The 24965-nt window shown below is 32.7% G+C and overlaps 1 protein-coding gene and 1 long non-coding RNA gene across 4 annotated transcripts in view; one reads left to right on the top strand and one right to left on the bottom strand.

Annotated features, from left to right (window-relative positions):
* The first annotated feature begins 310 nt into the window (after positions 1–310).
* On the top strand, positions 311–5265 carry LOC127709762 (uncharacterized). Of its 2 annotated transcripts, none has more exons than XR_007985745.1 (4): positions 311–1545; positions 1840–2236; positions 2736–2843; positions 3074–5265. It is a non-coding gene; the product is annotated as an uncharacterized LOC127709762 (long non-coding RNA). The 2 variants fall into 2 exon arrangements; XR_007985744.1 differs by having other exon boundaries at positions 1840–2229.
* An 8720-nt stretch (positions 5266–13985) lies between these two features.
* LOC127709737 (BTB/POZ domain-containing protein KCTD5-like) overlaps positions 13986–24965 on the bottom strand; it is a 134747-nt gene continuing 123767 nt past the window's right edge. Inside the window, exons 6-7 of one of the 2 annotated variants that reach the window (XR_007985719.1) lie at positions 20810–22352; positions 13986–20412 (exon numbers count right to left, since the gene is read on the bottom strand). Coding sequence is in view for 1 of the 2 variants with exons in the window: in XM_052215410.1 (XP_052071370.1) it covers positions 22323–22352 (30 nt within the window). In the remaining variant the exon portion in view is untranslated. Of the gene's footprint in view, positions 22353–24965 lie in introns of both variants that reach the window. The other variant, XM_052215410.1, reaches the window with a different exon arrangement.

Raw genomic sequence — 24965 nt, forward strand, 5'->3', positions numbered from 1 at the left:
ATACATCCTACGGCGGGGAGCAACTTGAGTTAGCTGAAACCAAGCTAACCTCTGTTAGTTCAACTTGCACAAATATCTGTAAAGATGGCAACAGTAGTAAATCTTGTGCCAAGATACTCCCTGTGAATGTCTTTCACAAAAATAATCAGGACAAAGTAATTCGCATGTATGCAATTATTGACGACCAAAGCAACCGGTCTCTCGCCGCTCCTGAATTCTTCAGTCTATTCAACGTACAGGAAGAAACAAAAGACTATATGTTATCCACATGCTCCGGCAGCAAGGTTACTTCCGGAAAACGATTAAACGGCTTTGTCGTAAAGTCTGTACAAGACAATACTAGATTCAATCTGCCTGAACTGATTGAATGCGATAACATTCCCAATAATCGGAACGAAATTGCTACAACTAAGGATATATTGCAATATCAACACTTGCAAGAACTACAAAAAAATATTCTTCCGATTGATGGAAAATGCAAAATCCTATTGCTCATTGGAAGAGACCTAATAGAGGCACATCACGTCCTTGATCAACGTCTAGGACCACCAAAGACTCCATTTGCGCAAAAGTTAAACCTGGGTTGGATTATCGTTGGTGAAATACGCTCCGATAAGCAACATGTTCACCTTGAACTCACTACAAAGGAAACAAATCCAGCTTGCAGTGTTGTGAAACCACATACAAAGAAATTACCTGAGTGTAATAAAACCAACACCCAGTCAAATGGAATTCGAACAGATTCGTTTAAACAATATCCCCGTTTACATGGGCAACCAAAAACGAAATCAGCGACTTCGATCGTCAAATTTGCAGAAGACGAAAAGTTCATTTCGGAAGCAACATCACTAAAAGTGAATGCCGACAAAGAAAAGTACATCCGAAAAGATTCAATTCCCAAGGAAAGCTTCAATTTGCCTTTGGATACGCAAGGACAAGAGGAAAGTAGAATAGACAATTCGGACTTAAGTCACAGAGAAAAGGAACATGGCACCGGCTGGTCTACTGTATGCCGTAAACGTAAAGGGAAGCGTCCGTTTTGCAAGACATCCCCGTTGGATCGCATATCTGTGTCGAAAGGAGATTCATCCATCAGAACTACAGCCATGGAATTGGATCTTAGATCGCCGCGATCTCGTCGGAAACACCACCTTATCTAGGAAAGAAGCTGTGAAATACCCAGCCTCCCGTTGGATTACTTTCAAGTTCATATAAGTGGAACCTTGGACGGCTGTTATATATTTAGCATTTTATTTGTTTTAATAATGGAATAGTGATGTCAGATAGACCTCAGACGGGGAGTGTTCTGGACCTCATTCATCATTTGTTCTTCATGTGATCATCATTTTACATTGTTTATGTTTCATTGCGTACATCACTTTATATGCTCCAGTTTTAGGAGTTTTATACAGGACAGTGTAGGAACCCATGTTACTTTCCCCTCTCTTCTGAGTGACGAAAACTGCTCAGCAGGCCGTGTGCACAACTGCAAGGAACATTCAGCGGACACGTTGTCCAAAGGAACAATTCGTGGCTAACCACAGCGTGAGTTACCTTTAAAACATTACAAATTATGTCTTTACATCAGCGATGAACTGTTTTAATATGTTTTCCTATGTTATAAAGAAACTATGAACATTTAACCGTTCAAACTGTTCGTATCTGCGATTACACAATTTAATTCAGACAGAACCCGACGTGTGCAAGAATATTCATCTATTTATTATTATAAAGAACATTAACAGCTTTATAAATCTACGAACTGTTTATCCGTATTTTTAATGGATTTTAATTATCATTGAACACATTGTAAAATTGTATTTTTATTTGTATTTTCAGTTTTTCACCATTTGGATTGGTAGTGAAATAAAAGTCAGCTCCTGATTGTTTTATCTTTACATAAACCCAGTCATCTTGGTTAAACTCGCTGGTCCGGCCAGTACAGTGACATAATTATGCATATTAATGAGGCCTGTTATGATAATATCGTAATAAAAATATGTCGATGTTTATCTTATTTCATGATCCGTTCATTTTATTAACATTACATGTTCAATCAGTGTTCAAATCGCTCGAAATTTTGAACACCTCGTGTTAAAAAAAATATACCAGGATACCAAATACCGGAAACAGATATCGGCTGGGGATTTAGGCGGTTAAACGAAGAATGGATACACATAAGAAAGAGAACTGGAGAAGGGACTTCTATCCCATATGAACACGAAAGAAGTAACAAGTTAGAATAATCTTCATAAGTAGTTCGATGGCTTCCTTGTTATTTTCTCATGTCAGATATATATTTGTCAAATATTCATAACTGTTATATCCAAATTTTCAATATTCAACATAAAAGACGAATCAAAAAACGGGTTTTAGATATAAACGTAAATAACTGTCAGCTTTGTTCTGATGATTTCCTAAACTGATGAACAAACAGTCGGTCTGTTATACAGAATAAATGATGATTTTCGACATCCACATACATTAGCTGAACACTAAGTGTTAAGAACTCTAACATCAAGTGTTAAAAAATGAAACACAAAGGCATTAAAAACTGAACACCACACATTCATTTGATGAACACTAAGTGTTAAGAACTCTAACATCAAGTGTTCAAAAATGAAACACAAAGGCATTAAAAACTGAACACCACACATGCAATTGATGAACATTAGTGCAAACATTTGGAACACCATTTTTGACTTAGAAAATGCATTTGTTTTTTTTATTTGCAGGAATCGTTAGATTAAAATGTTTGAATTAGGAACCGGTAGCCAATAATCCCAAAAAGGTCATTTCTGCATGCTATAAAGTGGTGGAAAAAAGAAAGATGTCGAAAAAAGGTACGACAAAATATGTATATTAATAGCTTATGTGGGTGTATCATTTCTATCTGTTCACCTTAAGTCAAGAAATCGACTTTTGTAATTTATAATGTCAAAACTTGCATTTCATTGCTATAGAATATCAATTTGTACACTAGTATATATCGACATTAAAGCATAACAAGCATTGCATAATTTGATGCTTTATGAAAAACTCTCTTCTGTTAATTTTTTATTTTATTTTGCAGGATATATAGGCTCATAGACATTCCTTGTTGTGGAGGATTTTGACATTGGAAGTTGATAACAACACATAAAATGCCACCCAGTTGATAGCTTTAAGTGAAGATGCACTGAAAAGTGGAGCGTACATTGTATTTGATCGTACAAGAACTGTTGGAATTTGCAAACTTTTAAACTTTCATTGTGACAAATACCTATATCATAAACTATCTAATTATCACATTGACATGCTTTTTTGGTTAGGTTACAAATGATGTTGCAACTATCTAGTCATATAGGGGAAAATCATTATTTGTGATATATATTTAAGTCAGTTTAAAAACATTATGTATGTGATTTCACTGACTGTTACTTGTGATATCAAAAGGTATCTGGTGTACTTTTCTTACATACACTATGCTCATTTGATTACATAAAGAATTACTTGTTAAAATATGTTTTATTGTTATATTTTGCCTGATTGAATATAGTTTTTATAACAGTTTATTTAAGTTGAGTACTTATGGAAAATTATGTACGCTTGAAAATAGAACATGTTCCACATTTGAACACCATCACTTTGAACACTTATGTCAACTGTTCTGAAAGTTAACGTCTGGTGTTCTGAATCTTAACACTTTGGCTTTAAACATGTTCTATGTGTTCAAAAAGTGTTACATGGCTGTTGAACACGTCGACGTATTAAGATTTTGAACATTCGGACACGTTAAATCGTTGAACACTAAGTGTTAAGAACTCTAACATCAAGTGTTCAAAAATGAAACACAAAGGCATTAAAAACTGAACACCACACATTCAATTGATGAACACTAGTGTAAACATTTGGAACACCATTACACGTTCAAAAAGTGTTACAAAAAAGCGTTCAAGCTGTGTTCTATTTATTAACACTTAGATTTACAGTGTAGTAGATACACTAAATGTTTTTTAAAATACAACTGGCATATAAGGATCGTAAAGATGCTATGTGTATAAATTTATTGGTTTTCAAAAGCTAAATTGACAGCGTGTCATTCCTAAAATGGTTTCAATTTATACGACTGAAAACATTGGTGGCGTAATGGGGAGATAATTTTAACGAAGTAGGATCCTGACTATTATAATATCTGAGAAAAGGATTTAATCACCAGAAAACTTAATGATTTGTCTTACTTACTACTCATAGAATAACTGAAAAAAAATAACATGATAAACAAGAGTGCACACGCTGAAATGTCTCGCCTTCTTTACTAATCACTGATATTATGTTGATAGTCCTGAATATAAAGCTTTATTACAACTGTCACATAAACTTAACATTAACCAAGAAAACTAAACATTGACCAATGAACCATGAAAATGAGGTCAAGTTCAGATGAACCATGCCAGGCAAGCATGTACAGCTAACAATTCTTCCATACAACAAATATAGTTGACCTATTGCTTATAGTTTAAGAAAAACAGACCAAAACACAAAAACTTAACACTGAGCAATGAACTGTGAAAATGAGGTCAAGGTCAAATAAAACCTGCGCGACTGACATATGGATCATAAAATATTTCCATACACCAAATATAGTTGACCTATTGCATATAGTATTAGAAAAAAAGAACAAAACTCAAAATCTTAACTTTGACCACTGAACCATGAAAATGAGGTCAAGGTCAAATGACACCTGCCAGCAAGACATGTACACCTTACAATCATTCCATACACCAAATATAGTAGACCTATCGCATACAGTATACGAAAAAATTACCAAAACACAAAAACTTAACTATAACCACTGAACCATGAAAATGAGGTCAAGGGCAGATGACACCTACCAGTTGGACATGTACACCTTACAGTCCTTCCATACACCGAATATACTTGACCTATTGCTTATAGTATCTGAGATATGGACTTGACCACCAAAACTTATCCTTGTTCACTGATCCATGAAATGAGGTCGAGGTCAAGTGAAATCTGTCTGACGGACAAGAGGACCTTGCAAGGTACGCACATACCAAACATAGTTATCCTACTACTTATAATAAGAGAAAATTTAACATTACAAAAAATGTTAACTATTTTTTCAAGTAGTCACTGAACCATGAAAATGAGGTCAAGGACATTGGACATGTGACTGACGAAAACTTCGTAACATGAGGCATGCATATACAAAGTATGAAGCATCCAGGTCTTCCACCTTCTAAAATATATAGCTTTTAAGGAGTTAGCTAACGCCGCCGCCGCCGCCGGATCACTATCCCTATGTCGAGCTTTCTGCGACAAATGTCGCAAGCTCGACAAAAACTAGTTTTTTTTTTCAAGCAGTCGCTGAACCATAAAAATGCTGTGAAGGGCAACTAATATGCAAGACAGAAATTCAGAAGAAAAGAATCAGTATACAAGATATAAAGTATCCAGGTCTTCTACCTTCTGAAATATGGAGCATCCATATATCTAGCATTTTCCAACATTTGTCTATTAGAGAGACCAAATAAATATTTGACAACACAAAGGTTAAAATTTCATAAACATAAAAAAAGTCATTGGAGATAATTGACAGTATGCGAGTCAGAAACAAAAAGAAGCTGCATGCAATGTGGTGTAAAGTTTACCCAAACTTGTTATTAGACACTTACATTCGACATTCGGCCATGATGACTTCTGCGTAGATCGTACCTTGTGGATCATTTTGGCTATTAAAAGTTATATATCCATTAAAGTTTTCAAAATATTAGGCAAAAACTAAAAGTAGTACTACTGTTTGTCTTTTCTTTGATTTTCGTTTTTGGCCATGGCATTGTCAGTTTGTTTTCCACTTATGAGTTTGAATATCCCTTTGGTATCTTTCACCTCTCTTTAATAATGGCCACCCTCCAACAATGTAGACTAAAATATAATTCATGACTAAATCTGTCTTGCTGATCATTTTTTACTTTTTACCTTTTCTCTATCGCCTATAATTTACCACATAGAGAAAAAGGTTGAAAAGCTACATTCACTGGCAAATACTGTAAGTATCTGCCCATCAGATATGAAAACCAATTACAATGTACAAATCAAAATTATAATGTTTCAGACAACAACGCAAACCATTCCTTAATACAGAGGTTGAGTAATATAAAGAGACAAATTCCTAGCTCAGTGGGAATTATAGAAATTAATGGTCTCGTCTATAAAGTTCTTGACCAAATATCAAATCATTCTTATCTACTGAAGCTGAGTAATATGAAACTTTTTTATGATCTGATGAAAGGACAGACTCTGTGATAAAGGATGTAACAATTCAAGTACTTTATTCTAAAATAAAATTTGTAAGGGGTTCCGAGGAACCCTGTGTCTCTCTTTCGATTACTGTGGTCAGTGTAAAAGTGTAATGTTGACTTGAAAGGTGAGTCCATCTATAAGCAAAATACAGAATTTACAAAAAAATCAAACCTTTTCTTTAGATTTAATTTCTTTGTCATGAAGATTTAGCTTCTGTCTAAGTTTCATAAAAATCAAAGACGGTTTACAAATTTATCATGTTAAAAAATTCGTAAGGGTTCCGCGGAACCCAGTGTCTCGCTTACTTTTGCTGTTAATTGCAGGCTCAACAAAAATGAGGAAAAAAATCAATAAAAATATTCCTTTAGATACTATCTTTTGATTGTAAGAAGCTTCTGTCAAAGTTTGGTATAAATCCAGGATAGTTTATGAATCTAATAAATGTTTTAAAAACTTTAACTGCAGACTGTATTTAATGTTAACTGGAAGAAAAACTAAGTCCATTTATAAGTAAAATACGGATAAACAGGTACAAATTTTAACAAAATTTCCTTCTAGATACTAGCTTTTGATCATAAACAAGCTTCTGTCCAAAATTTGGTACAAATCCAGGATAGTTTAAGAAAGTTATTAAAATTTTAAAAACTTTAACCACAGAGTGAATGTATTGTTTCCTGGCAGAACAACTAAGTCCATTTATAAGTAAAATACGGAAAACATGAATTTTTTTTTTAACAAATTTACTTCTGGATATTATCTTATGATCATAAACAAGCTTCTGTCCAAGTTTGGTACAAATCCAGGATAGTTTAAGAAAGTTATTAAAATTTTAAAAACTTTAACCACAGAGTGAATGTAATGTTTCCTGGCAGAAAAACTAAGTCCATTTACAAGTAAAATACGGAAAAACAGGAATTTTATTTTTACAAAATTTACTTCTGGATACTATCTTATGATCATAAACAAGCTTCTGTCCAAGTTTGGTAGAAATCCAGGATAGTTCAAGAAAGTTATTAAAATTTCAAAAACTTTAACCACAGAGTGAATATTTGTGGGCGCCGCCGACGACAACGACGACGACGACGACGACGCCGACGGAATGTAGGATCGCTATGTCTCGCTTTTTCGACTAAAGTCGAAGGCTCGACAAAAATGTAATCCCAGACTGTCTGTAAATGTTAACTGCAAAAAAAACTAGGTCCACCTATCAGACAAATACTGAAAATGAAAATATATATTATCAAAAGTTTGCTTAAGCATTATCTCTAAATCATAAAAAAAGTTTCAGAAAATTCTACATGTATGAAGATTTGACAAAGTAATTGATGTGTAACAAACATTAACCCCAGACTGTATCTACTTATTAACTGTAATAAAAACTAAATCCATTTATCAGTGAAATACGGAGAAATGAAAATAAATATTTTCTAAATTTTGCTCTGGATACAGTCTTTTAGTCATAAACAAGCTTCTGTCCAAATTTCATTGAATTCCATGAAAGTTTGACAAAGTTATTGGTGACTGAAAAACTTTAACCTTAGATTAATTTGAAAGATAACTATAAATAAAATGCTCCGCAGGGCGCAGCTTGATACGACCGCAGAGGTCGAATCCTGAACAGTTGGGGCAAGTATGGACACAACATTCAAGCTTGATACAGCTCTGAATTTGGATTGTGATTAAATATTTGACACAGCATAGGTTTCTGACACAGAATGAATGTGGTCTAAGAACTTAAAAATTTAAAATTGGACATTCACCTATTATGGTCCAATATCCAAAATCTAAATACATGGTTAGATTCAGCATATCAAGGAACCCCAAGAATTCAATTTTTGATGAAATCAAACAAAGTTTAATTTTGGACCCTTTTGACCTCAATGTGGACAAAGCTGATAACGGGGCCCAAAAATCAAAAAATCTAAATACATGGTTAGATTCAGCATATCAAAGAACCCAATATATTCAATTTTTGTTGAAATCAAACAAAGTTTAATTTTGGACCCCGATTTGGACCACCTTTAAAACTGGGCTCATAATCAAAAATCTAAATACATGTTTAGATTCAGCATATCAAAGAATCCTAATAATTCAATTTTGGATGAAATCAAACAAAGTTTTATTTTGGACCCTTTGGACCTCAATGTGGACCAATTTAAAAACGGGGCCTAAAATCCAAAAACTTAATACACGGTTAGATTCCGCATATTAAAGAACCCCAAGAATTCAAAAATAAAACCCCTTTGAAATTGGTCAAGAAATAAGCAATTTATACGAAGTATCTTCTTTTGCACAATACTGTGCAATTGAATATTTCTTGCTATTGCGCAATACTGCACAATTGACAATTTCTTGCTATTGCGCAATATTGTGCTATTGGATATTTCTTGTTATTGCGCAATACTGTGCAATTGAAGATTTCTTGCTATTGCGCAATACTGTGCAATTGAAGATTTCTTGCTATTGTGCAATACTGTGCAATTAAAAATTTCTTGCTATTGCACAATACTTATTATATGATAATTTACACATCCTGTTTGGTGTGTATCTCCTACCATATCATTATTATTTGCTTTTAAATATAAATCAGAAATAACCAACTTAAAATGGAAAATTTTAAAAGAAAAAAAAAAAGGAAAAAAAAAAAATCCCCCCCCCAATTTTTTTGAACCCCCTTATGATTCATCACCCCCAAACTCAATCCCAGCCTTCCCTTTGTGGTATGGTACCTTGCAGTACAATTTCAGAGAGATCCATACACTTGAACACAAGTTATTGTCTGGAAACTAGAAAAATGTGTTTTTTGGCCCCCAATTCCTAAACGTTTCGGGCAATTACCCCCAAACTCAATTCCAGCTTTCCCTTTGTGATATGGAACCTTGTAGTACAATTTCAGAAATATCCAAACACTTACACACAAGTTATTGTCATGAAACTAGAAAAATGCTTGTTTTTTGGCCCTGTTTTGGCCCCTAATTCCTAAAATTTTGAGGCAATTACCCCCAAAATCAATCCCAGCATTCCCTGTGTGATATGGAACCTTGTGGTACAATTTCAGAGAGATCCATACACTTGAACACAAGTTATTGTCTGGAAACTAGAAAAATGCTTATTTTTGGCCCCTTATTCCTAAACGTTTCGGGCAATTACCCCCAAACTCAATTCCAGCTTTCCCTTTGTGATATGGAACCTTGTAGTACAATTTCAGAAAGATCCATACACTTTCACACAAGTTATTTTCATGAAACTAGAAAAATGCTTGTTTTTTGCCCCTTTTTTGGCCCCTAATTCCTAATATTTTGAGGCAATTACCCCCAAAATCAATCCCAGCATTCCCTTTGTAAAATGGAACCTTGTGGTACAATGTCAGAGAGATCCATACACTAACACACAAGTTATGTCTGGAAGTTACAAAAATGCTTATTTTTGGCCCCTAATTCCTTAACTGTTGGTACCATAACCCCCAAAATCAATCCCAACCTTCCTTTTGTGGTATTGAACCTTATGGTAAAATTTCATAGAGATCCATTCACTTAAACTAAAGTTAGAGTGCGAAAACCAATGTGTCTTCGGACGACGCAGGACGACGCCGGACGACGACGACAACGACGACGACGACGACGACGACGACGACGACGCCAACGTCATATCAATATACGACCGCAAAAATTTTTGCGGTCGTATAAAAACTGAAGTCCATTTATTAGTAAAATACGGAACAAGAGGCTGTCAGAGTGACAGCAAACCGGATTTCCTGCAGTGGTCGAACCCTGAAAAGTTGAGCAAGTATGGACACTACATTTAGCTTAAAACAGCTCTGAATTTGGATTGTGATTGAATATTTGGCACTGAATAGGTTTGTGACATAAAATGAATGTGGTCAAAGAACTGAAAAATTTGAAATTGGACATTTCCCTATTTATGGTCCAATATCCAAAATCTAAGTACATTGTTAGAATCAGCATATCAAAGAACCCCAAGAATTTAATTTTTGATGAAATCAAACAAAAGTTTAATTTAGGACCCTTTGGACCTCAATATGGACCAATTTGTTAAAGCAGCCCACAATCCAAAATCTGTAAATACATGGTTATAGATTCAGCATTTCAAAGAACCCAATTGTTGTTGAATCAAACAAAGTTTAATTTTGGACCCTGATTTGGACCAACTTGAAAACTGAGCCCAAAAATCTAATATTTAGAAACGAGGTTTAGATTCAGCATTTGAAAGAACCCTATATATATATTTAATTTATGTTGAAATGAAACATAGTTTAATTTTATCAATATAATTTTCTGTTCAAAGGAAAATAACTCAAACTGAATAAATGTTAAATACATAGTTCTCTAAAATTAGATATGATTTAATCACTACAAAACAGTTCTCCAAAATTAGATATGATGTTATATATATCTATTTTCAAATTATAATCAAAGATATGATTTAACCACTAAATAAAATGCTCCGCTGGGCGCAGCTTGATACGACTGCAGAGGTCGAACCCCGAACAGTTGGGGCAAATATGGACACAACAGTCAAGCTTGATACAGCACTGAATTTGGATTGTAATTAAATATTTGACACAGCATAGGTTTCTGACACAGAATGAATGTGGTCTAAGAACTTAAAAAATTTTAATTTACCTATTCAAACCAAATCATTATTATTTGCTTTTATATATAAATCAGAAATAACCAATTTAAAATGGAAAATTTTAAAGAAAGAAAAGGAAAAAAAAATCCCCCCCCAAAATTTTTGAACTCCCTTATGATTCAACACCCCTAAACTCAATCCCAGCCTTCCCTTTGTGGTATGGTACCTTGCAGTACAATTTCAGAGAGATCCATACACTTGAACACAAGTTATTGTCTGGAAACTAGAAGAATGCTTGTTTTTTTAACCCTTTTTGGCCCCTTATTCCTAAACGTTTAGGGAAATTACCCAAAAACTCAAACCCAGCTTTCCCTTTGTGATATGAAACCTTGTAGTACAATTTCATAAAGATCCATACACTTACACACAAGTTATTGTCCTGAAACTAGAAAATGCTTGTTTTTTTGCCCCTTTTAGGCCCCTTATTCATAAACGTTTTGGGCAATTACCCCCAAACTCAATTCCAGCTTTCCCTTTGTTATATGGAACCTTGTAGTACAATTTCATAAAGATCCATACACTTACACACAAGTTATTGTCATGAAACTAGAAAAATGCTTGTTTTTTGCCCCTTTTTTGGCCCTTAATTCCTAAAATTTGGAGGCAATTACCCCCAAAATCAATCCCAGCATTCCTTTTGTGGTATTGAACCTTATGGTAAAATTTCATAGAGATCCATTCACTTAAACTAAAGTTAGAGTGCGAAAACCAATGTGTCTTCGGACGAAGACGACGACGACGACGACGCCAACGTCATACCAATATACGACAACAAAAATTTTTTTGCTGTCGTATAAAAATAGTTCTCTAAAATTAGATATGATGTTACACAATTTACATCTATTTTCAAATTATATTCATATAATTAATAGTTCCAAATATTTTTTCTTTCATTGTCACAAACTAATATAGATCTGCAACTTATCTATCAATGTCAATAACTTTATCTACACAAGGTAATGTAATGAAATATATCCTTTAATAAAAAATTATCTAATTAAAGGAGTTCACTTCATCAAATAAAAACTATATATATAGCATTAAGAAAATTAGTTTATACAGAATAACAAACAAACCTAACACAAAATTCTTCAAACAATTTACCAAAGAAAAGAAGAAAAAAAATCCAAAATGTCATTTATCATTAATACAATGTCTTTTAAAAATCTTTTAAACAATTAGTAATTTCCCTTTGAACAGAAATGGAGTAATTATTAAGAATTTCATCAAAAATTTTATTCTTGGAAAATGGCTATAACTTAACAACGAGTAAATCTAAAATCGTGAAAATTGAACTTGACCTTCATTTAGTCACAGAAAACAACATATCTAAATTTGAAAAAAAATCGTCAAAGGGTTTTTATGTTATTGAACGGACACTGTTTGGCAGCAGCCCGCCCGCCCGCCGGCCGTACATCCCCAAATCAATTACAGATTTTTCCTTCGAAAATCCGGTAAAAAATGAAAATAAATATTTTCAAAATTTTGATCTGGATACTATATTTTGGCCATAAACAAGCTTCTATCAAAATTTCATAATATTCCATTAAGGTTTTACAAAGTTATTGATGTCCAAAAAAACTTGAACAACAGAATGAACCTTAATGTTGACGCCGACGACGGAATCAAGGACCGTTATGTCTCGCTTTCATGACATAAGTGTTGCAGGCTTGACAAAAATTTAATCTGAAAACAAGATTCTCTCATAAATCTAATTTATAAAACATTATTACATGACGAAAGTACAAAAGGTGCCAAATACAGAAATCATGAAAATTTAATATTTTGTTAAATAATATTTAATATGTATATGTTATAGGCAAAAAGATACAGAAACCGAAAATTCCTGAAAAATTGTTATCTAGTGGCAATACGATAAATTTTAATTCTTAATTGAATTCATCTATCTATTGATAATAGACTTTATAAAATTGTCCATATTTACTGGAGACTAATTCCTATATTACACTGATAACATTTATACATTTGTGACTGAAATTCAATGATATAAGAACACAACCAACACATAAAATGCATAACAATAGTGTGTAGCTTCTGAATTTGAATAATCACAAAAGGACATGGTTTGAACTACTTTTTCTACTGCTATATTCGATGTTATTGCAGATACATGCGCATCCTAAGTACATGCATATTTGCAACCCAACAAAGTTTCATATATATATAATGAGGTAGAAGCTAGACAAATTTTTCTAGGCATTGATCTCGAAAAACTAGACTTGAACATGCTTCTCATGCACATATGCTTATTAGATACAACCCCTTGATATAACAATGTACCATCTACTATGTAAATATGATAAACCATAAAGGAGGAGTTATGATGACCAGGTAGATGCTGGACAGGGTCAAAATTTTCAAAGCTGAACCCTAGACTGTATATACTTGTAAACTGTAATAAAAACTTAAAAAAGTCCATTTATCAGTGAAATACAGAGAACTGAAACTAAATATTTTCAAAATTTTGCTCTGGATACTGTCTTTTCGTCATAAACAAGCCTCAGTCCAAATTTGATAAAATTCCATGTAGGGTTGACAAAGTTATTGATGACTAAAAAAACTTAAACCACATACTGCACCTAAATGTTGACGACGCCGATGGAATCTAGGATCGCTATGTCACGCTTTCGCAAAATAAATTTTGCAGGCTCGACAAAAATTACAAATTTTAGCATACTTACATGTACATCACTAATTAATAAGTAATTATTCAGATTATAACACATATTTATTTATATATAACAATAATCATCCTTTTATTTGGGGGCAAGATATTTGGGATAAATCATGAGTGTGACCATGGTATCATTTGGGCTAAAAATTTTGAAGTCAAGTTTACATTTAGGTTAATTATTTTCTTAACCCGTACAGGTAAATTACAGGTAGAATTTATCAATATCAAAATGGAATATATAAGAGGTTGAATACAAACAAATAAGATAAAAATACAACCTCTATAAAAATCCAGTCATTGGGAAACCATGCTAGTTTGAAAAGAAAAGAACTTGAAGTTTGGCACCATTTAATTGAAAACAGTTTACAGTGAAGATCAGACAGTATAACAGTACTTAGTATCACAATATTACAGTGTTAAAAATGTGCTTCACCGAGTGCAGCTGGATACGACCGCAGAGGTCCAAACCTGAACAGTTGGGGCAAAAATGGACACAATATTAAGCTTGATACAGGTCTGAATTTGGATTGTAATTAAATATTTGACACATTATAGGTTTCTGACACAGAATAAATGTAGTCAAAGAACTTGAAATTGGTTAAATGATTTAAATTTATATTCAATTAAAGATTTCTTGCTGTTGTGCAATACACTGTGCTGTTGCGTTATACTTAGTAAATATGTTTTCAGACTATATACAAAGCATTAGCAAAAATAAATTGTGACCCCACAATTTTTTTTGGGAAAAAATGATATTTTCTTAAATATTGAGGAAAAAAATTTGACCCCCCTCAAAAAAACTCCCCTCCTCCAAAAATAATAATGGAAAATTGATAAGTTCTTAAATCTTGAGGGAAAAAAATTGCCCCCCCCCCCCCTCCCTTTTCCAGAAAAAATAATATTTGAAGAAATTTTCTCTTTGTAAAATGTGGTACAATTTAAGAGACATCCATACACTTAAACACAAGTTATTGTCTGAAAACTAGAAAAATGCTTGTTTTGGCCCCTTTTTGGTCCCTAATTCCTGAACGGTTTGGGCAATTACCCCCAAAATGAATCCCACTTCTACTTGTGGTATTGAACCTTGTGGTACAATTTCAGAGCAATCAAAATACTTATACACAAGTTATTGTCCTGAAACTAGAAAAATGCTTGTTTTGGGCCCCTTTGTGGCCCCTAATTCCTAAACGGTTGGGACCATCACCCCCAAAAACAATCCCAACCTTCCTTTTGTGGTATTGAACCTTTTGGTTTAATTTCATAGAGATTCAGACGACGACGACGTGATAGCAATACTAGTATACGAACGTAAATTTTTTGCGGTCGTATAAAAAACTGTTAGATTTAAATTCAAAAGACCAAAACCAATCTTTGAGAAAAATCTATTGGATGTACTTTTTTTTACATCGGATGACCTTGAGGGTATTCCGGTGTATTGTTGCCAGACATTTCTACCCACGTGACTTTCGTTTTTGACTGATAACCGAAAGCAAAATAACATTCCTTATCGCTTGTTATACATCAACTTCATCAATAAATATTCATGAAAATAATTTTTAAGAACATAGATAAATGATATGAAAATGTTTTGTCGTGAGAAATATATATATATCAATAACAAATCAAGAATACCGAAAATTTGAGTTAACACATGCAGAAGAATATCTCAAGAACGTTTTGCTGGAAATCCAATCTCTTAGAAAAATCGAATTATTACAGAAGAGTGTCCACCATGCACTTGCACTGCACTATTATTAGAATAGTAGAATAGAATGATATACAAATGGATGAAAATTATATATACATGTAACTGTTATATACAAATATTAATATAATATATTACAACAAACCAGAGTATACTGATTTGTATCACTACAATAAAATAGTTATTACGGTGAGGTTGAATTCCCTGTCATTTATTCATCATCCATGCACTATCTTGTCTCTGAAAAAAATATATCTATTTACCTTAACCTCACTTTCAGGTATAGAGATGTGATTTTTTTTTCTGTGACAAGTGCTTGTGACCATCCACAAGAACTTGCGGTCATCTGATATTCAGTACTTCAGTACTTTGATTATATCTTAACATAGCTGTTTTATATTTCATGTGTTGTTTATAGTTTAAACGATATCTAGCGCTACAACGACTTGTCTTACCCTAAATTTAACTGTCACAATTCTGTGGTGAGCAAGGAGCAGACACTGTCTGGCAAACGAAATGGGTACATAAGACAAGAAAACTATATAAATAGAATGTCATTTATTACATTTAGAATATTAGTATATGTACCGATTATCAGGTTGTCTGCATATTGATATTGTAAAATATCAGCTGCGAGTCACAATATGAAGTTTTTTGTCGAGTTGGCGTAGCGAACGAGTTTAAAAAGGCTTCATATTGTGTCGAGCATCTGATATTTTACAATATAATTATACAGACAACCAGATAAACGATTTATTAGGTTGTGTTTGCAAATTTTGCATGATAGAAACTAGTGTTTTCTTTGTTTCACCAGCAAACCAGAAGATGACTTGATAAGTTCGGGTCAAACTTATCAACGTCGGTTCATATATTATGACGTCGTTGATATGTCCGGGTCAAAGTTATCAAGGCCGGGTCAACGTTTTTGACGTCACAAAGCCGTGATATGAAATTTTATTAAGAGCTGAGCAGAGTGATATAGACAGTGGGAAGACAGATAAAATTAAATATAGATACTTTACATGGTAGGATTAGCCCAAATGCGACTTGCCATCGGCCCAAACATAGCATATTTTTAGCCCAATTGTTACACCAATTAGCCCAAACATACACGTGTTCATGACATATCCCCTTAGGGTGTTTAATTAGCAATATGATTGTATAACAATAGAAATTTACAATTCACTAAAACACTGCACTGAAATGCATTTGCTGCACAGTTTTGATTGTTGATACAAAGCTTGGTTATAAACAAAATATCCAAAAATGAACAAAACTTAATTTTATTTTACCTACATAGAATTAATTAAAAGAAATTGAATGTTTAATCCTCTGAAAATAACTCAATGGTAATCTGTATAAAATGTATTTAGCTATAATACTATGAAACTACAACATTTATTTACTATTCTGTGTAAAAATAAAAATCATGTTGTCCAGTATTACCCATTTCTGGGAGTATTGCCTAACCCTGGTTATAAGCTAACATTACGTTACAGGTGACGTGGAAAAAAATTAAGTTCTATCTATTGGACTAAGAATCTCCAAACTTTTAAATATTGGTTTAGATCAGTGTTTACATGTTTTAAGCAACAGTTTACAGGAATGGTTACACAAAAAACTTTTTTATGAACAATCTCAATTTTTGCAAATATGCATCAATTTGATTTAGACAGAACATTTTTTTTTTGTATTCCATTCCTCATTTTCACAGCAAGAGGAATTCATAGTTTTTCTTTTACATCACATGAAATTTCTCTTTCTAGAATTTCATTGTAATTCTTGGTCACATTTTTGGGATAAAATGTTGCTCATAAAAAAATAAGTGCTGCTTCCTATCAATTAAACATTTCTTGCAGTTGCAATAACCAAAGAATGGTACATAAGTCAACAATTCAAATGTTAAACAAACCAAAATAGGGTCAGGTAGAATTAAATCACTATCTCCTGGTAAGTTGATAATTATAAATCTTTGCTTCATTTTACACATTATAATGTGTTTGATATTACAATAAAAACTTATGAAGTGCAGGACTTCCATGAAATTAGTATCACCAATTTGTGGGTGTTTCTCAATTGCATTTATAAATGTTTGAGTAATAAAACAACTTAAATCATTCATGTCTATGAAATAACAAATACATATCCATAGAAATACTCAAGTATTTTTTATCTAATTACTTAAATTCAATACAAGAAACTAATAAAATCTACATGCAATAAATCACTATTTAAATGTATGATAAATATGATGTGTTAAGGTACAGTAAATGGGCTATGTCACAGAATTCATTTAGTAATATTTCAGAAAAATAAAGAGATAAATGCATTATTTGTTGGAATTTCTATAGTTCAGTGAGCCAAAGTGGTATGCAATATTTTACCAAATTCTGTGACGTAGCTCATTTACTGTACCTAGACATTAATATACAGTTAAGATATTATGAAAAATTGCACTAACCAATTTGTTCACACTAGAATATTATTTTCAATTATTGTAAATCAACAGTGATAAAAATGTAAATGAAATGATTGAATAACCTGTTGACACAGAGATATGTCTCGTCTCTTTGTTATTTTGATAGTAAAATGCAAATGTTGAAATAAAAATAGCAATACATTAATACTTTTACATGTAAAATATGCAAATTATTCAAAGTCAATGAACCATGTCTGAAGGTACAGGGCCTAATAATTTCCCTAGAAATAAGATTTGCCAATGTGGATACAACTGCATTCAAATATCATTGACTTATCATGAGTGGTTTCCCTTAAACTGACCTTAACACAAACTTTAACATGTTAACTAAGCAAAAGTTTCAAAGTCAATAGACCATGACTAAGGGGGTGGGGCCAACTAATCTCCATGGAATGAGATGTGCCAATACTTAAACACCTGCACACCAATAATAAGTACACTATGCAAAAATTTAAGTCAATAGACCATGACTGAGTGGGTGGGGCCAACTTATCTCCATGGAAATGAGATGTGCTAATGCTAAATACTATAAACATAGAATCAGTTGTTCCTCTTAACTGACATTATCACAAACTTTAAGCATATAAACTATGTAAATTTTTTAAAGCCATGGAAATGAGATGCGCCAATGCTTATACAACTGCATAACACATACAATTGATTTACCTTTAGTGGATCCCCAAAAACTGATATAAGCACAAAATTCAACAAATTGTTGACGCCGCCCCCTGGAAACAGCATACTTAGGTCTCCTTTTTGACTCTGTCAACGCGAGACAAAAAATGCAATGAAAAGTTCATGTACATGTGCTTGAAAAAAAAGCATTATATTTTAGCTAGGATTTATTTCATATTACCAAGACATCTTTAATTTTTACTTTTCAAATGAAATCAAATTAAGAAGAACATACCTTCATTCTGTGGCCAGCAGCCAGGAATTTCCATGTTGTGAGTGAGGCATGGTACCTGTCATTGCAAGTCTCCACTGAACCCTGAACAGTAGGGGCAAGTATGGACACTACATTCAAACTTGATACATCTCTGAATTTGGATTGTGATTTAATATTTGACATATCAATGGTTTCTGACACTGAATAAATGTGGTCAAAGAACTGAAAATTTTGAAATTGGACTTTTACCTTAGTATGGTCCAATATCCAAAATCTAAATACATAAATACATGGTTAGATTCAGCATATCATAGAACTCTAACAATTTTAATCTTTGATGAAATTGAACAAAGTTTAATTTTGAACCCTTTGGATCACAATGTGGACCAATTTGATAACAGGCCCCAAAATCAATAATCTAAATAGACGGTTAGATTAGCATATCAAAGAACTGCATGTATTCAATTTTTGTTGAAATCAAACAAAGTTTAATTTTGGACCCCAATTTGGACCAACTTGAGAACTGGACCCAAAATCAAAAATTTTACTACATGTTAAGATTCAGCATATCAAAGAACGCCTTGAATTCAATTTTTGTTAAAATCAAACAAAGTTTAATTTTGGACCCTTTGGACTTTAATGTAGACCAATTTGAAAACCGGTCCCAAAATCAAAAATTTAAATACACGGTTAGACTCGGCAAATCAAAAAACACCAATAATTCAATTTTTGATGAAACAAACAAAGTTTAATTTTGGACCCTTTAGACTTGAATATGGACCACTTCAAAAACTGGGACCGAAATCCAAATTCTTAATCCTGGTTAGATTCAGCATATTAAAGAACCCCAAGATTTCAAGACTTTTAATTAAACCCCTTTGAAATTGGTCAAGAAATAATCAAAATCAAATCAAAGTATTACAAAAGTATTGTTTTTGGCTCTTTTTCTTAAACAGTTGGGGTCATAACCCCTAAAATCAATCCCAACCTTCCATTTATGGTATGTAACCTTGTGCTACAATTTCATAGAGATCCATAGATTTATACTCAAGTTATTGTCTGGAAACCAAAATGTCTTCGGATGACAAATTTTTTGGCCCCTAATTCCTAAACAGGTAGGAAATAATCCCCCAAATCAAGCCTATCCTTCCTATTGTGGTATGGAACCATGTGCTACAATTTCATAGAGATCCATACACAAGTTATTGTCTGGAAACCAAAATGTCTTCAGAAGACGACGCAGACTTCCCCAAAACATAATATGAATGCAAAATTTTAAGGGTGTTTTATTTATTTGCCTTTGGAAAATTAGTTTTAGGAAAGAATGAAATCCTCTTAGTTAATGAACATGATTAAAGCACCAACATTTATTAATAAAATGCTCCGCAGGGCGCAGCTTGATACGACCGCAGAGGTCGAACCCTGAACAGTTGGGGGAAGTATGGACACAACATTCAAGCTTGATACAGCTTTGGATTTGGATTGTGATTAAATATTTGACACAGCATAGGTTTCTAACACAGATTGAATGTGGTCTAAGAACTTAAAAATTTTAAATTGGACATTCACCTATTATGGTCCAATATCCAAAATCTAAATACATGGTTAGATTCAGCATATCAAAGAACCCCAAGAATTCAATTTTTGATGAAATCAAACAAAGTTTAATTTTGGACCCTTTTGACCTCAATGTGGACAAAGTTGATAACGGAGCCCAAAAATCAAAAATCTAAATACATGGTTAGATTCAGCATATCAAAGAACCCCATATATTCAATTTTTGTTGAAATCAAACAAAGTTTAATTTTGGACCCCGATTTGGACCAACTTGAAAACTGGGCCCATAATCAAAAATCTAAATACATGTTTAGATTCAGCATATCAAAGAACCCTAAGAATTCAATTTTTGTTAAAATCAAACTAAGTTTCATTTTGGACCCTTTGGACCTTAATGTAGACCAATTTGAAAACGGAACCAAAAATTAAGAATCTAAATACACGGTTAGATTCGGCATATCAAAGAACCCCAATAATTCAATTTTTGATGAAATCAAACAAAGTTTAATTTTGGACCCTTTTGACCTCAATGTGGACAAAGTTGATAACGGGGCCCAAAAATCAAAAATCTAAATACATGGTTAGATTCAGCATATCAAAGAACCCCATATATTCAATTTTTGTTGAAATCAAACAAAGTTTAATTTTGGACCCTTTGGACCTCAATATGGACCAATTTAAAAACGGGGCCCAAAATCCAAAAACTAAATACACGGTTAGATTCAGCATATTAAAGAACCCCATGAAATCAAGAATAAAACCCCATTGAAATTGGTCAAGAAATAAGCAATTTATAGGAAGTATCTTCTTTTGCACAATCCTGTGCTATTAAATATTTCTTGCTATTGCGCAATACTGTACAATTGACAATTTCTTGCTATTGCGCAATATTGTGCTATTGGATATTTCTTGCTATTGCGCAATACTGTGCAATTGAAGATTTCTTGCTATTGCGCAATACTGTGCAATTGAAGATTTCTTGCTATTGTGCAATACTGTGCAATTGAAAATTTCTTGCTATTGCACAATACTTATTATATAATAATTTACACATCCTGTTTGTAGTGTATCTCCTACCATATCATTATTATTTGATTTTAAATATAAATCAGAAATAACCAACTTAAAATGGAAAATTTTAAAAGAAACAAAAAAGGAAAAAAAGAAAAAAAAGGAAAAAAAAATAAATCCCCCCCCAAAATGTTTTGAACCCCCATTATGATTCATCACCCCCAAACTCAATCCCAGCCTTCCCTTTGTGGTATGGGACCTTGCAGTACAATTTCAGAGAGATCCATACACTTGAACACAAGTTATTGTCTGGAAACTAGAAAAATGCTTGTTTTTTGCCCCTTTTTTGGCCCCTAATTCCTAAAATTTGGAGGCAATTACCCCCAAAATCAATCCCAGCATTCCTTTAGTGATATGGAACCTTGTGGTACAATGTCAGAGAGATCAATACACTAACACACAAGTTATGTCTGGAAGTTACAAAAATGCTTATTTTTGGCCTCTTTTTGGCCCCTAATTCCTTTACTGTTATTACCATAACCCCCAAAATCAATCCCAACCTTCCTTTTGTGGTATTGAACCTTGTGGTAAAATTTCATAAAGATCCATTCACTTAAACTAAAGTTAGAGTGCGAAAACCAATGTGTCTTCGGACGACGCCGGACGACGCCGGACGACGACGACGACGACGACGACGACGACGACGACGACGCCGGACGACGACGACGCCAACGTCATACAAATATACGACCACAAAAATTTTTTTGCGGTCGTATAAGAAAGGGCTTACTTACAAAACATTGACAGACATAAATAAATTGAATCATAAAATGATTTTTTTTCCTAAAATATCTAACATTTACAAGAATGACTTATTTAAATAAAATATAAGCTTTTTTTTACAGTACATTCACTAAAATGACGATTAATAGTTAACAATAAAATCAATATCAAAATATCAGTCATTAACCTAAAAATTTCTAGTCGCAAAAAGGTGTGGTCAATATTTTATAAACAATGGCATTCTTCACATTCTTGATCCTTTCTGCTGCAAAACCTGGAAAAAAACAACATTACTTTTAAAAAGTTGCAGTTTTATTTTTTGTGGTATGGGTCAAATGTAAAAAAATAACATACATAGCATGTTCATGTAAAGAAAATCAACCTTTTAACAGCAAACTATATATGTATATAAAATTATAATCAGACTTGGAACAAATTTAAAATATGGAATTTAACTATTCAACCTGTCAACCGAAGTTAATACAAGAGGCTGTCAGAGTAACAGCAAACCGGATTTCCCTGCAGAGTTCAAACCATGAACAGTTGAGCAAATATGGACACAACATTAAAGCTTAAAACAGCTCTGAATTTTGATTGTGATTGAATATTTGACACAGCATAGGTTTGTGACACAAAATGAATGTGGTCAAAGAACTGAAAAATTTGAAATCGGACATTTACCTATTATGGTCCAATATCCAAAATCTAAGAACATTGTTAGAATCAGCATATCAAAGAACCCCAAGAATTCAACTTTTGATGAGATCAAACAAAAGTTTAATTTAGTACCCTTTGGACCTCAATGTGGTATTATCTAATTAATAATGAAAATAAATACAGGTTTAGATTCAGCATGTCAAAGAGCCCTATACATATTCAATTTATGTTTAAATAGATTATTATCTAATTAAAGGAGTTCACCTCATCAAAAAAAATTATATATATAGCATTCAGAAAATTAGTTTATACAGAAAAACAAACAAATCTACCACAAAATTCTTCAAACAATTTACCAAATAAAAGAAAAAAACAAGCATTCTGAGAGTATTGCATGGCAATACATAGTCCCCTACCGGTTGAAAATTCATTGTACTGGAACAAAATGCTAACTTGATCTATAACTTGTCATGGTGTAAACTATATTACAAATATGAAGTCAATATCTTCAAGCATGATGAAAAAAAGTGTGGAAAACTGATTATTTAAGTTAAACTTTAAGTGAATTTTTTAAGTCCAAGAACCATAACTCTGCATAAAATCATCAGACTGGAAAAAGTTCGAACTTGATCTGTAACTTGTCATGATAAAACTATATACCAATTATCAAAATCAATATCTTCAAGCATGACTAAAAAAAGTGAGGAAAACTGATTATTTGAGTGAATTTTCTAAGTGCAAGGATCATAACTCTGCACAAAATCATCAGACCGGAACAAAATTCGAACTTGATCTGTAACTTGTCATGATAAAACTATATACCCATTATCAAATCAATATCTTCAAGAATGAAGAAAAAAAGTGTGGAAAACTGATTTGCTGGACTGACAGATGGACAGACAGACTGCAAACCTAAAGTCCCCTTCGAATTCGTCATTAGGGGACTAAAAATCCAAAATGTCATTTATCATTAATACAATGTCTTTTAAAAATCTTTTAAAAATTGAGTTATTTCCCTTGGAACAGAAATGCAATAATTATTAAGTATTTCATCAAAAATTAAATTCTTGGGATAGGGCTATAACTCAACATCGAGAAAAGCTAAAATCGTGAAAATTGAACTTGACCTTCATTCAGTCACAGGAAACAACATATCTAAATTTGAAAAAATTTCTCAAAGGGTTTTCATGTTAATGAACAGACACTGTTTGGCAGCCACCCTCCCGCCGTACATCCCCAAATCAATAACTGATTTTTCCTTCGAAATCCGGTTAAAAATCCATAATGTCATTTATCATTAATACAATATCTATTAAATATACCATTTCTGTTGAAAGGGAAATAACTCAATCTTATTTCCATGAACCAGTGATGACTAAACAACAGAAATAGTGCTCTAAAATTAGATATGATTTAACCACTAAAATATTGTTAGAATCAGTATATCAAAGAACCCCAAGAATTCAATTTTTGATGAAATTAAACAAAAGTTTAATTTAGGGCCCTTTGGACCTCAATGTGGTATTAACTTATTAATAATGAAAATAAATACAGGTTTAGATTCAGCATTTCAAAGATCCTTATATATATATTCAATTTATGTTGAAATCAAACACAGTTTAATTTTGGACCCCGATTTGGACCAACTTGAAAATTGGGCCCAAAATCAGAAATCTAAATACATGTTTATTAATAGACAATATAAGCTTAGTTTTTAAAGGAGTTCACTTCATCAAAAAAAAATATATAGCATTCAGAAAATTAGTTTTTATACAGAATAAAAAACAAACCTACCACAAAATTCTTCAAACAATTTACCAAAGAAAAGTAAAAAAAAATTCCAAAATTTTATTTATCATTAATACAATGTCTTTTAAAAATCTAAAAAACATATCTGTAATTATCTTCAAAATGTCTAATAATGAACAGTTAATTTCTAACTATATTTATACAGTCCTACATAGCTTATAATCATCAACACTTAGGAAACAGAAAATTTTCAAATAAATCTGTCACTCCAATTATAATTGTGTGATGAGATATTGACCATATGCTTTGTAATCTGATAACAGGTTAAAATTATTTAAATCAAATTTTATATATATAACAAGAACTGATTGTAACAGGATGCTGTTACGAAGTCTCCCAAACGAAGCTCCCATAATTCGTCATTCCCAGGGTCGCCTGACATTGGGCAAAGTCCAGTGAAAATTGGTTTGGTCCATGAAAG

The sequence above is a fragment of the Mytilus californianus genome, unplaced genomic scaffold (assembly GCF_021869535.1).
Source record: "Mytilus californianus isolate M0D057914Y unplaced genomic scaffold, xbMytCali1.0.p SCAF_7, whole genome shotgun sequence".
Classification (NCBI taxonomy): domain Eukaryota; kingdom Metazoa; phylum Mollusca; class Bivalvia; order Mytilida; family Mytilidae; genus Mytilus; species Mytilus californianus.